At 41.6% G+C, this 12,565-nt stretch overlaps 1 protein-coding gene across 2 annotated transcripts in view; it reads left to right on the top strand.

The window, feature by feature from the left end:
• The first annotated feature begins 1,664 nt into the window (after window positions 1–1,664).
• CLIP4 (CAP-Gly domain containing linker protein family member 4) overlaps window positions 1,665–12,565 on the top strand; it is a 65,800-nt gene continuing 54,899 nt past the window's right edge. Inside the window, exons 1-2 of one of the 2 annotated variants that reach the window (XM_040224153.1) lie at window positions 1,665–1,760; window positions 8,991–9,138. In XM_040224153.1, coding sequence (XP_040080087.1) covers window positions 9,006–9,138 — 133 coding nt within the window. In that variant the 5' untranslated portion in view covers window positions 1,665–1,760; window positions 8,991–9,005. Of the gene's footprint in view, window positions 1,761–3,296; window positions 3,426–8,990; window positions 9,139–12,565 lie in introns of those variants that run through there. The other variant, XM_040224151.1, reaches the window with a different exon arrangement.

The following is a 12,565-nucleotide window of genomic DNA, read 5'->3' as shown; positions in this document are numbered from 1 at the left end:
AGTGAAAACAAGTAAGATCCAAAAGATAGGAAACAAACTGTGCTCATATTGAGCATAATGAGTCAATAATGCCCCTGTCTCCACACTGATGCTGACCACTGATTCTGGTCAACTTCTGGGACTGCGGATTATTGCTATATTGTCCAAGAACCTTGTTGTGCCTTCAGATATAATTGAATCTCAGCAGCTGTGGCTGGACCATTTCCCCATGTGCTTTCCCACCCCTTTGATTCATGTTCCAAATTCTGGCTCCATATCAGTGCCCAGTCCAACTCTTGGTTTGAGAACTGTACAGCCCATGGGGTGTTTCAAGAAGCATGACTCGAACGAGTGCTTGCATCTGTGATCATGGGCTAGGGAGTAATCTCAGTTTTTTGAGTAAAGGCAACCAGGTGAGTGGGAGATTCTTTCTCTAATGGCTTCGTATCCTTGGAATTTGCCAATGTACTAGACAGTATTTAGGTAAGGCAGAAAAAGCCAGTTGCCTGGCTGGTTCTAACACAGACTTTCATTATAGTGAGGAACAACCCAGCCAGCCACACCCTGTCACCCACTAGGAGTGTTCTCAGAGGCATAATTTAAATCAGCAATAAAAGTGAACTGTATAGGTGGAAAGTATAGCAACTTTTGTTACATAGAGAACTTTATGAGTTTCTGTGGCTCACTGACAATAGGGCTTATTTCAGTTCAGTTCAGTTCAGTCACTCAGTCATGTCTGACTCTTTGGGACCCCATGGACTGCAGCCCTGTCCATCACTAACTCCTGGAGTTTACTCAAACTCATGTCCATTGAGTTGGTGATGCCATCCAACCATCTTATCCTCTGTCTTCCCCTTCTCTTCCTGCCTTCAATCTTTCCCAGCATCAAGTTCTTTTCAAATGAGCCAGTTCTTTGCCTCAGGTGGCCAAAGTACTGGAGTTTCAGCTTCAACATCAGTCCTTCCAATGAACATTCAGGACTGATTTCCTTTAGGATGGACTGGTTGGATTTCCTTGCAGTCCAGGGACTCTCAAGAGTCTTCTCCAACACCACAGTTCAAAAGCATCCATTCTTCGGTGCTTAGCTTTTTTATAGTCCAACTCTCACATCCATACATGACCACTGGAAAAACCATAGCCTTGACTAGACAGACCTTTGTTGGCAAAGTAATGTCTCTGCTTTTGAATATGCTGTCTAGGTTGGTCATAGCTTTTCTTCCAAGGAGCAAGTGTCTTTTAATTTCATGGCTCTAGTCACCATCTGCAGTGATTTTGGAGCCCCCCCCAAAATAAAGTCTTATTTATTTTCCTTAAAGTCAGCCAAGAGCAGATTGCCTTCCTTCTTTCAACCAGTTAAACAGGTGGGTGGGGTCAGACAAGAACTGGGTGTGGTGAGAGCAGAGAGAAGGAGCAGGAAACCTCAAAGGGAGGAGGAAGCATCTGTGTTACCTCATTCTCCTGAGCATATATGAGGTGCTGGACCTGCAGGGACAGCGAGACTGGCAGCTGACCAGGGACTGTGGGATGGTCATGGTGTTTACATATTGCCTAAGCACTATGATTTTAGTTGACAGTATGCTCAACCTGATTCAACAACGTGATGTGACTGTTGCAAGTGAGTACTTTCATATTTTGAGCTATGCTAATAGAAGCACAAGACCAATAAAGAGGTGGCAGTCTCTCTTTGCACTCAACAGGACATCCCATTCATTCCTGGGCGCCACAATTAAGAGAGCTCTAGACAAGCTGGGATGCACCATAAAGAGGCCCTTAAAATGCTGGTGAGTGGATATTAACAGAGTCATATATGGAGCAGCTTAGGAGCACTGAGCATGCTTGTTCTGGATTCCTTGCAGTTGGGCATGATCTGAAGTCTAAAGGGGAGAAATGGAACCCATTAAGGAGGAGATGCAGGGAATAGTATTTTAGCTCTCAAGGTAGGAAGAACTTTTCAACAAGGCTAATCAAAGATAAAATACCTGCTTTCAAAGGAAGTGCATTCCTGCTTATTGGAGGTGCTCAACTATGGCTACATGGTGGGAGGATATTGTAAGGGGGGACTTAAGCATCTTTTCTAATGTCTGGAGCCAATTATTCTAACTTCTAGAGCCTCGGAGGACTTACTTCTGCTCGTGAAGAGCTGGGGTAGCTCTTGCCAGGCACTGTGTTTGGTCAACGTGGAAGTACAGTGTAGCAGTTGGTGTATCAGATCAAAAAGACCTCAGAGGGAGTTGTTACGGAGTTTAACACTACTGGCTTAGGGTTACAGACTTCAGTCATGGGAAAACATGGACTTATTCAGTCCCTTCATTAAGGGACTGTCAAATAACACCTTTACTTTGAAGCAGGATGCCAGCATTCATCACCACTTTCTGTTTCTTAGGGGGGATGAAGAAAGAGGCCAGGAGAGAAGGGGGTGAGAAGGGAGCAACGCAGCAGGGGAAATAAACTTCTGGGATGAATACTGGTGCATCCTCTTCTGCATCTACACTGCCATGCTGCTGCTGCTGCTGCTAAGTCGCTTCAGTTGTGTCCGACTCTGTGCGACCCCGTAGACAGCAGCCCACCAGGCTCCTCTGTCCCTGGGATTCTCCAGGCAAGAACACTGGAGTGGGTTGCCATTTCCTTCTCCAATGCATGAAAGTGAAAAGTGAAAGTGGGTTGCCATTGCCTTCTCCCTACACTGACATACTTGGGTGTAATTATTCCACTTGGGTATAGCCTTGACTAGGCTTTTTACAGCAAGAACTGCAAGCAGGTAATTGACTAATGGCCCTATTCTGGGCCATGCATGGAGCGATATGGGGGAGCCCCAAAAGGGTAAGACGTGGTGCCTGTTCCTAAGCAGAGTGTTGGAGAGCTTCTAGTCCAGGGATGAGAGACAGAGAGGCAGGTCAGAGTGTTTTAGTTAAAGGCTTTGATGGAGGAGCGTCTGTACAGCAGGCCACGGGCTGCTTCCCCAAGCATGGCCTAGGGCCAGGTGGGGTTCTGCAGAGAGCCTGCCTCGTGTTGTGGTGGAAATATCCCAGTGGCGTCTCACCCTCGCAAGGTTAACGCATGAAGCTCACCAGACACTCCTGTCCTCGAACCCCAGCCTAGGTCTGCGGAGGGGCTGCGGGGGCGCAGGCAGGAGGCAGCGAGCACGGGCGCCCGCTCCCTTACAGTCCCCGCTCCCCGGCGCGTGCGCGGGGCCGGGACCGGGGCCTGCGCGCCGCCCGGGCGCCTGCACTGCGCGCGCGCACCGACCCCGCGTGGGGCCCGGCTCCGGCGCGCGCGACGCGGAGGTGGCAGGCGGGAGGGGCCGGACGAGGGCGGGGAGAGGCGTGGCGGGAGGCCCCGCGGCCGGCTACCGGAGACAGGCACCCGGGCGGAGAAGCGCGCCTCTTGGCCTTCTCTCCGCGCCCCTGCGTTCCCGTCGGCCGCCCGGAGAGGCCCGGAGGAGGCAGGTGGGGCGGGAGCGCGCGGGGGCCCCGGGCCGGGCGAGTGGGGGCGCGGGGCCTGAGGGCCGGTTGGCGGTTCGGGGAGGGCGGCGCGGAGGCGCTGGGGGACCCCCCCCCCCCCCCCCCGCCGGTTGCCTGCAGTGGGCGCCAGTGTCGCCGGCTCCCGGAGGCCTCCCTGGGGCGGGGGCGGGGTTGGAGCGGCCCACGGGCCGGGACGTGGGTGTCTGGTTTCCGTTTCTCACCGCCCGTTTAACTTCAGGATGAGATACCGCCAGGACCCTGCTGCGCCGCCCCAGCCTTGACCGCCCCGGTGCCCTTGGGAGAGCCTCTCGCGCGCAGTGATGCGCAGCGTGCTGTGCCCAGCCCTTCGTGGTTTTCCTGAGAGGGGCCCTCTTCGCATCTCTCCTGCCACCCCTTTGCTTATTAAACTGTTTGAGAAACCTTTTGCCGGAGAGAATTCAAAGATAAATGACTAAGATAAATGACTCTGCCTCCAGTCGTTCGTTACCCCCAGATTCCTTAATTCTAAATCATGGGAAGTTGGGGGAAAACCCTTGCTCAGAGACTGCTCGACAGAGACGCGGGTTAGACCTCATCCTTGTGAGCTGGATTGATGGGTTTATAGCGTCAGCTTTCTTTTGAATGAGATGTCAGGTTGTTCATTAATCTAGAGACTATGTAGGCAATTTGGATTTTAACTCTGAGACAATGTTTTGATATGTATCAGAGCAGGATATTCTCATGGGATAGTAACTTGCTGTATGTTCCCTGCTTGAGTGTGGCTCACACTGTAGCAGTATCAGAGTGTAAATTGATGCCTTTTAAATATTTCAGTGAAGAAACACCCTCCCTTTTTGAAACATCCGCCAAATACTTTAATCGTACTTCACTTTCACGTTGACACTTGTCATTTATGTATCTTCTGCACAACTTAAAGTCGTCTAAATGGCAGAAGATCACGCAGTGAAGGACATGGAGCAACTGTGTAGAGAAAGCAGAGAATTGGAATTGGCAGAAGTCTGCATTTGTATGATGCAAAGCCATCCTGGTTCCACCCTGTTTTGCTACCATAATTATGCATTTTAAAATACTTTCGTTTGTTATGGACAACCTGGGCGGAAAGACTGAATCTTGAAATGGAATGAATATGTTTATTTCTGTCTTACAGAAGATTTGGCGTATGGTATATTATTTATAGGATTTATTTCAGACGTTTCATATTTACCAGAAACAATCCCACCAGCAAGGCTTTTAAAAAATAATATTTATATGATGTCTTTTATGGCTTGTAACCACTCCAGTTTTGAAACATACTAGTGATCTTCATGTAATAGAATCAATGGAACTCTTTAGCCCTGTGTAAATCTGTGAACATCTGGTTACTTTTAGACTTGCTATTCCCTTGTTAATGATGTATAATTAAGTACCACCATGGGCTTGCTTAGTTTGTTAGCCTCTGTTTTTTTTTTGTCATTTCAGGCATTTGTGTATTTTCTCATCTGGAATTTGAGTCCACAGAATTTTCTATTCTGAGGGAAGTATTCTTCTGCAGTGTTCAGTACGGTGGCTACTAGCCACATGTGACTTTTGAGTCCTTGTATGGGGCTTGAGCAATGGAGGAACTAAATGTTTAATTTGTATAGACACATGTGGCTAATAGCTATCTGGTTGGGCACTGCCGTTTTAAATTATTCCCTTAGGAAGCCTTCACTGGCCCCCTTGAATCCAGCACTTATTTCAACTATATAGTAATTTCAAATTGCTTGTAGGAATTCTGTTCTTAACTGTAATCTACTTGATGACATATCTATTTTCTTTACCTTTGCTATGCCAGGCTAAGGTTAAGACTGACTTAGCAACGCTTGATAAATATTTGTTGAATGACTGAATGAACTTGTTGAGGGCAGGTACCTTTCATGTCCTCTGTAAGGCCTGTTGTTGTTCGGTTGCCCAATGGTGTCTGACTGCAACCCCATGGACTGTAGCACACCATACTTGCTCAGTGATTAAATAGATTTCATGTAGACAACAAATAAATGGGTTATTATACTTAAAATGCTTATTTTGGTAAGATTATGTTTTTTCGTATCTCGTGAAAATAAACACTCAGAATACTGTATGAAAGTGAATGAAAGGGCCTCATGTTTCCGAGTCAAGTGGATGCATCTTGGATTCCTGATAGCTGAGTAACAACTCAAAGATATGAGTTTGAGTAATATGCCCTTGAACTGTATTCCAAATAAATCTGAGGGCATCTCTTTCTCAGTGAGGTTCTTTAGTGAGGTCCTAATAGCCATGAACCACTCTGAAGAAGTTAATGGGCAACTCCACTCACCACCCTTCAGTGTTAGGGCATTGACCAGGAATCTCTGAAAAAAAAATCACCAAATATTAGAACCATGTTACAAGTTGCTTTTACTCAGAGCTGATTTGGGGTGATGGAATTCCTATATAAATCATGCTGCTGCTGCTAAGTCGCTTCAGTCGTGTCCGACTCTGTGTGACCCCATAGACAGCAGCCCACCAGGCTCCCTGTCCCTGGGATTCTCCAGGCAAGAACACTGGAGTGGGTTGCCATTTCCTTCTCCAATGCAGGAAAGTGAAAAGTGAAAGTGAAGTCACTGAGTCGTGTCCAACTCTCAGCGACCCCATGGACTGCAGCCTACCAGGCTCCTCCGTCCATGGGATTTTCCAGGCAAGAGTACTGGAGTGGGGTGCCATTGTATTTGATTCTTGTTATTGCATCTGTTACATACACAGTTAATTAGGGCCACCTTTTTTTTTTTTTTTTAAATCTTAGGTTATTTTGCATAACCCATTATCACCAAGTAGCCATAGTAGGATTTGAAATGAAAATATATGCTCAATCCAGCTCATCACAACTCTAGATTTGACCAAGATTCCCAGATCTTTAGATCCAGAAATCACTTTTAGGAAAGGATTCTAAAACTATACAGAAGTTTGTAGAGATGTATAGTTTTCTTAAGTGGGTCAAAGGGCTTTTCATGACAAAAAGAAAATGGGACCAGGGGAAAAAATGCAATGAAGACACAAAATACCTGTTAAGGTTCACTACATTGTTCCGGTAATATTGTAGCTTCTTTGGGTTTGAAATATCTAACATGTAAAATAAAGTTGATTACATCTTGTTGAATGAATCATCTTTCCACCCTGAGTCTAGGATTTGAATATTTATTAAATGTGTATATTTAATAAATCATTATTCAATGTGTTTTTGAATGGGAAACTCCACTTTTTGAAAGGGAAGTTTTGAAAAGTGGCTTCTTAACCAACTCAGGAAGAAAACCACTTAATCATTTTGTTGAAGAATTAACAGTATGAAAAACATGGCTGAGTCCCAAAGTGTGAGTGTAGTCAAAGATTAATCTCCCTAAAACAGCTTGAATTAGGACAGTCTCCTTTTAAAAAGTCAGTGATTTCCCACTGCGCATGGAATTAAATGGTTGGTATTTGATCAGGTATATAAAGCATTACTGAGGAGAGTCCTAAAAAACCATGACAGCCTTACCTCTTTCTAGATGTGCCCAGTTCCAGCCTGCTGTTCCTTTGATGGGCTTTGCTTTTAAATTTCTGCCTACTCATCTTTCAAGACACTTCTCAAATAATGCTTTTTTCACTGCACCATTTCTCATTCTCAGGAGCTCCTGCTGCAAACATTCCTTGTACTGAGATTATGGAAGATATTTAACTCAGTTTTATCAACTATAGTTATTAGTACTATTTTATTCACCCTAGTTGATTGTAAGCTACCTAATAAGCATGGGCCATATTTTACTCATTTTTGTATTCTCTGAAACATCTAGAATAGTGTAGTGCCTTGTACAGATTAATATTATTAAACTTTATTTCTGTTCCTTGGCTTCAAAGGACACTTCATACCTGGTATAGACTGTTTTCCCCAAATTTACTGCTAATTTGTAGAGGCCAACAAGCAGAAATCCTGACTGACTTTGAATACAGGGAAGCTGCAGTATTGAAGGAGAGCTGTCCTTGTGGTAGGCGCTACTTTTTGGAATTGTTAGTATTTGAGGAAGTTCACTATGCCATATGGCAACAATTTTTCCCATTTATGTGGCCAGGTTAATGTCAAAATGATTCAAAGTATTGAGTGGTGAGACATTTTAGCATCCAAGAAACCTTGAGCGCCTTTAACATAGTAACACTAGATTAAGTTATTTAATATATAATATCCATGACCATGTAAACCTGTACCTTATGAAAAAAAAGAAATTGCCTTATTCTTTACCACTTTCTGCTAGTATTTAGAAAACATATGAATCTAATTGGAAAGAAACCACTTATCTCAGAAGGGTGACTGCTTGGAATAGGGTGGTGGTGGTAGGGAAGCGTGATATGTTAAGGTGATAAACTGCTAGTTAAGCGAGTAGAATAGAGCACACATTGAGTAGTATCTAGCCTAGCATTGTCTGCTACACTATCAGTTAACTGTCTTTACTTATTCTGTTCTTTCTACTGAAATAATCTATACTCATTTTTATTTAGCTTAAGAGTCGCACGACTGAGCGACTTCACTTTCACTTTTCACTTTCATCCATTGGAGAAGGAAATGGCAACCCACTCCAGTATTCTTGCCTGGAGAATCCCAGGGACAGAGGAGCCTAGTGGGCTGCCTTCTATGGGGTCGCACAGAGTTGGACACAACTGAAGCGACTTAGCAGCAGTAGCAGCAGCAATATAGTTTTCTGCTTATATTTTAAATAGATACAGAGATTCATAATATTTCAGACTTCAGAGATTTGATGCAGAAGAAACTGGAAGGCTTTCAGCCTCATAGTTCAGGTTTACTAACATTTTCTCTTCATTCTGTGCCATCTCTGATATGTGGGTCAGGGTGCAAGCTGTTGTCTAATTTGGAGCAAATTTATCCTGAGTGCTCATGTTTCTTGGGAAAAAGAGGCGATATAAGTGATGTGGCTTAAAGGCATGACCTTCCGTCTTCCGCTGGATGGACTGAACAGATCCTCTACCTTGTTAAGAAGTGAAACAATGTCAGTAAGCTTCTAGATTTAGATTTGTACAAGTGATGTGGTCAGTTTTCAATTAAGTTTTCTGGGATGTCAGAAAATAATGATGTTCTAAACTAGATTATTTTCATATGATGAGCAGATGGCACGAACCATTTGATGACGTGATAGAAACTGTGTCAGATCCTATGAGAAGTTTGAGATGCATCTACCAGGGATACTATCTCCTCGCTTGTTACTGCAAGAGGACACCACCCATTTAGATTAGTTCAGCATTTAAAAAATGTTTTTGCCTATTATTGGGAAATACATAGCAGATTTTTATTCCTGAGCTTTGTCCAAAAAGATTACATATGCTTTGACCCTAAGAGACAGTGTGAAGCAATGTATATTCATTAACAGTGGTTTGCTAAAAGGATTTTTCCCCCCTCACTCTCTAAAGAGATGTTTGAAGGTTGACAATAGGTTAGATATTTTTGAGAATAGGCTGTTTGTGATTGGAGGTGGTTATTCTAAGTTGAATACAAACATAATAGATATGCCTTTTTCCTCTCTCTCACTAAAGGTGGCTCTCTAGAAGATGACCATAGAAGATCTTCCAGATTTTCCATTAGAGGGAAGTTCTTTGATTGGAAAATACCCATTTTTATTTCAAGGTTCTGATACACCAGTTATCTTTTCCATTTCTGCAGCACCAATGCCTTCAGACTGTGGTATGTTAAGTAGCTGTGTTTATATTCCGTGAACTGGTAACTTGACTTCTGTTTTATACCTTTTTGTATTCCTAATTTTTCCTGAAACCATTTATTGTGGTTTTCATAAAATTGCTAAAGTTTTACTTTTTCAAAAATAACAGTTACTTATTGCTTTTCCTGTCTTTTAAGCTGAACACTTTATGTCTGCCGTCAGCATTTTTACTATGTAAAAATGTTCATTTTAAGCACCATGGTGGATTCAGAAGATTTTATTTTTAAAATGCAGTAGTGCTTAGACACCTAGCATCCTTCTGCTATTGATGTATATATTTTGGTTAAATATATTGACTTGTTTAAAAAGCCATGTGTGAAAAGAAAAAGATGTAAAAACACTGTGAGGTAGCCTTCTTTAAGGGCCCTGTTATCTCTGAAATACTGGGATTCTAATTAACAAGCCAAGTAATCACTGCTGAAATGATCCAAATTTGGATGACCATGTAACAAAAAGTAATGTGTTTTAATATACAAACAAACCTAATTTGGATTCTGTTCAACTGTCTCCCATTGTAATTATCAGTGTGTACACAAATATAGTAAAACAAAACCAGAAAAGCCCTGTACTTATGCAGAGAGGGTGAGACCTTTCCTGGGAATGTGGCTCAAGATTGATTCATATTTAAACGGGTTCATTAAATATTCTTTGTAAAATGTAAATTTAGTAGTATTCTGGTTTTTAATCTATTTAGACTTGTTTTCCTGGGACCATATTTTATCAGATAGGTGATAAAGGAATAAAAGAAAACTGGAAGGTAAACTTGATGGATGTGTTACATTTCTAATTTAGATAGAGTTTTTCAAGTAAAATATGGGGTCACCATTTCAAATTGTCTTTGGAGGTAGAGATAATGCAGTTTTTAAACATTAGTGAAAATATAATGATTGGATTGTGAATTTGTCTTTTTAGCCATATCCATTCTAATAACTACTCATCTCCAAGTATGCTCTTATATGTTCAGATTCTGTAGCAGCTTGCCTTGTAGTCATCAAAGGGGTTACATAAAACCTGTGCCTAGATCTTGGGAGTTATTTGCAGTTTTTACAAACACTGACTGGATCGATTTTCAGATATAAAAAAATCGGTTATGCAGGAAAAACCTTGAAAAGCACTTTGTACCTTGCTTATGGCACTTACCTTGTTCTATCTTGAGTCATAATTGTCTTCTTTCCTTTCCCAGACTACAGCTCTTTGGATGGAGTAGAAATCACATTTTGTTTTTGATTATCTCATTGGACTAAGGTAGTCGATATTAGTTGCTCAGTCAGTGTTTGTTGAATAAATACATTGAAAGATGAAAATGGGTATCGGTCCCTTTGTATAACCAAAATTAAACATTGTCTCAATTCTTAATAGGTCCTTAGAATCTGAATGGACCTACAGTTCAGCTTTCCCTACTCATTTCCTAGTATAGAAATTCTGTTTCAGGATCTTTGATAGGTAACCATTCAGCCACTCGGATATTTTCAGTAGCAGGAAAATAATAGTTTCTTTCATTGCTAAAGTTTTAGATGTGATAATAATTGTTTTTGCATATGGCTTTTTTTGTATTTGTATATGGCTCAAAGTATGCCTCCTTAAAATTTTGGCAAAATGGTTTGATATGTGTGTGGAACAAACACTTTTTTATATGATAACCTTCAAATGTTTGAAGATAATTTGGATATTTTAAATTAGTCTGTACTTCTTTGGGCTACACATCTCTGATTCCTTTACCAGGCCCTCACCATCAGGATTTCTAGACCCTTTTCACTCCAGCTGCTCTCTGTTTAGCATGCTGTAGTCAGTATCCTCTTAAAACATGGCATCCAGAATTGTGTTTGTTGAGTAAGTATTTGTTGAGGACCTGTTATGTGCTAGGTCTTGTCCCAGGTGCTGGGGATAGCACAGTGACCAAGAGCGACATTCTGGGAAGGAAAACAGACAATAAATGAACACATGAATAAACAAAATGTGAGTTTTATAGGTGATAATGAATTCTGTGGAGAAAAGAAATGGACAGAGGATAATGGAGCAGAGTGGTTGTTAGGTGGGCTGGTCATCTGAAGAATCAGAAGCATCTGGTTGAGAGAAGAGCCTGGAGAGATGTGTTCCAGGCAGAAGAATAGGAAATCAAAGACACGGAGTTGGGGAAAAAACTTTGGCGTATCCAGAGAAATAGTGGAAGGCCATTGTGGCTGAGAAGCAAAGTGGTTGAAGGGCAGAATGGCAGGAGATGAAATTGGGAAGGAAGGCAGGGACCAGACCAGGCAGGATCATTTAGGCTTCAGAAAGGAGTTTGTATTTTTTTGTAAATGTAATGGGAATGTAATTTTGTCTGTCTCCTCCTACAAAGAAATCTTGGTGTAATTTTGATTGATTAGAATTGAAATTATTTTAAATAATAATTAAACTTTAAAGTTTAAATAGTTTAACTTATGTATGCTGCTAAAATCTGTAAATTTTAGCTCAGTAGTGAATTTTCTTGGGGAGGCAACATCGTAGAGGAAAGACAATAGACTTTGGAGGCAGACCTGGTTTTCTGCCCCAGATTTGTCACTTGCTAGCTGTCTGACTTTGAGCAAGTATTAGTTAGTCTGAGCTTATCTATAAAATGAGACTAATACCTATCAGGTAAGGTGTTTGGTAAAGTGTAAGCATTCAGCAAATACTGCTTTTCTAATGCGTCTCTTCTTTAGATGCTTCTGATTTTTTAGAGTCCCTAGCTTCTTTTTCAAGATTAAAGAATCTGATTTTCTTCTGTTCTCTTTTATTTTCTGGCCATAGGATAATCTGTTCTCTGAATCTTAAGGAAGTTTTAAGGAATTTTAAAATCATGTTTAATTTTGTCTAGTATTCTACATCTTTACTAATACATATTCCAAATAACCCAATCTCTTTGCCTCAATGCTTCCTTTCTGCATTATCACATATTGCTTCCTTATTGTGTGTACATAGTAGTTCCCCACTGGCTTCTCAGTAGGTAAAAAGTAATGCCTGTTTACTATAGAAAATTTGAAAACTACAGAAAAGTAACAAGAGTATTTAAAATTACACATCATTCTAGTACCACTGTTAATATTCTGGCATGTGTCTTTCTACTATGTATGTTTTAATCATGGATGTGAATCTGTTGTTCATGACATATTTATGTTTTGAGAGGTGAAAATACCTGTAAACTTTGACAGATTTTCTGTGCTTTAGAGGAAGTTCTTGGACAGTTTAGGGTTTGAGATCAGTGCACTCAGATTTTTGTTTCATTTGTGATAAGACGTGGTGTGATGCGTGGAAATCTCATTCTCATAGCACTTCAGAAGTGCTTCACAATTTTTGGTGATCCTGACTTGCTTTTGAGACTTGCTTAAGGTAAAATATTTCTAGCGCCTAAAAATATTTGTGTCATTTGAGTCC

This window comes from Oryx dammah, unplaced genomic scaffold (assembly GCF_014754425.2).
Source record: "Oryx dammah isolate SB20612 unplaced genomic scaffold, SCBI_Odam_1.1 HiC_scaffold_25, whole genome shotgun sequence".
Classification (NCBI taxonomy): Eukaryota; Metazoa; Chordata; class Mammalia; order Artiodactyla; family Bovidae; genus Oryx; species Oryx dammah.
This window is presented reverse-complemented; position numbering and strand designations above follow the sequence as displayed.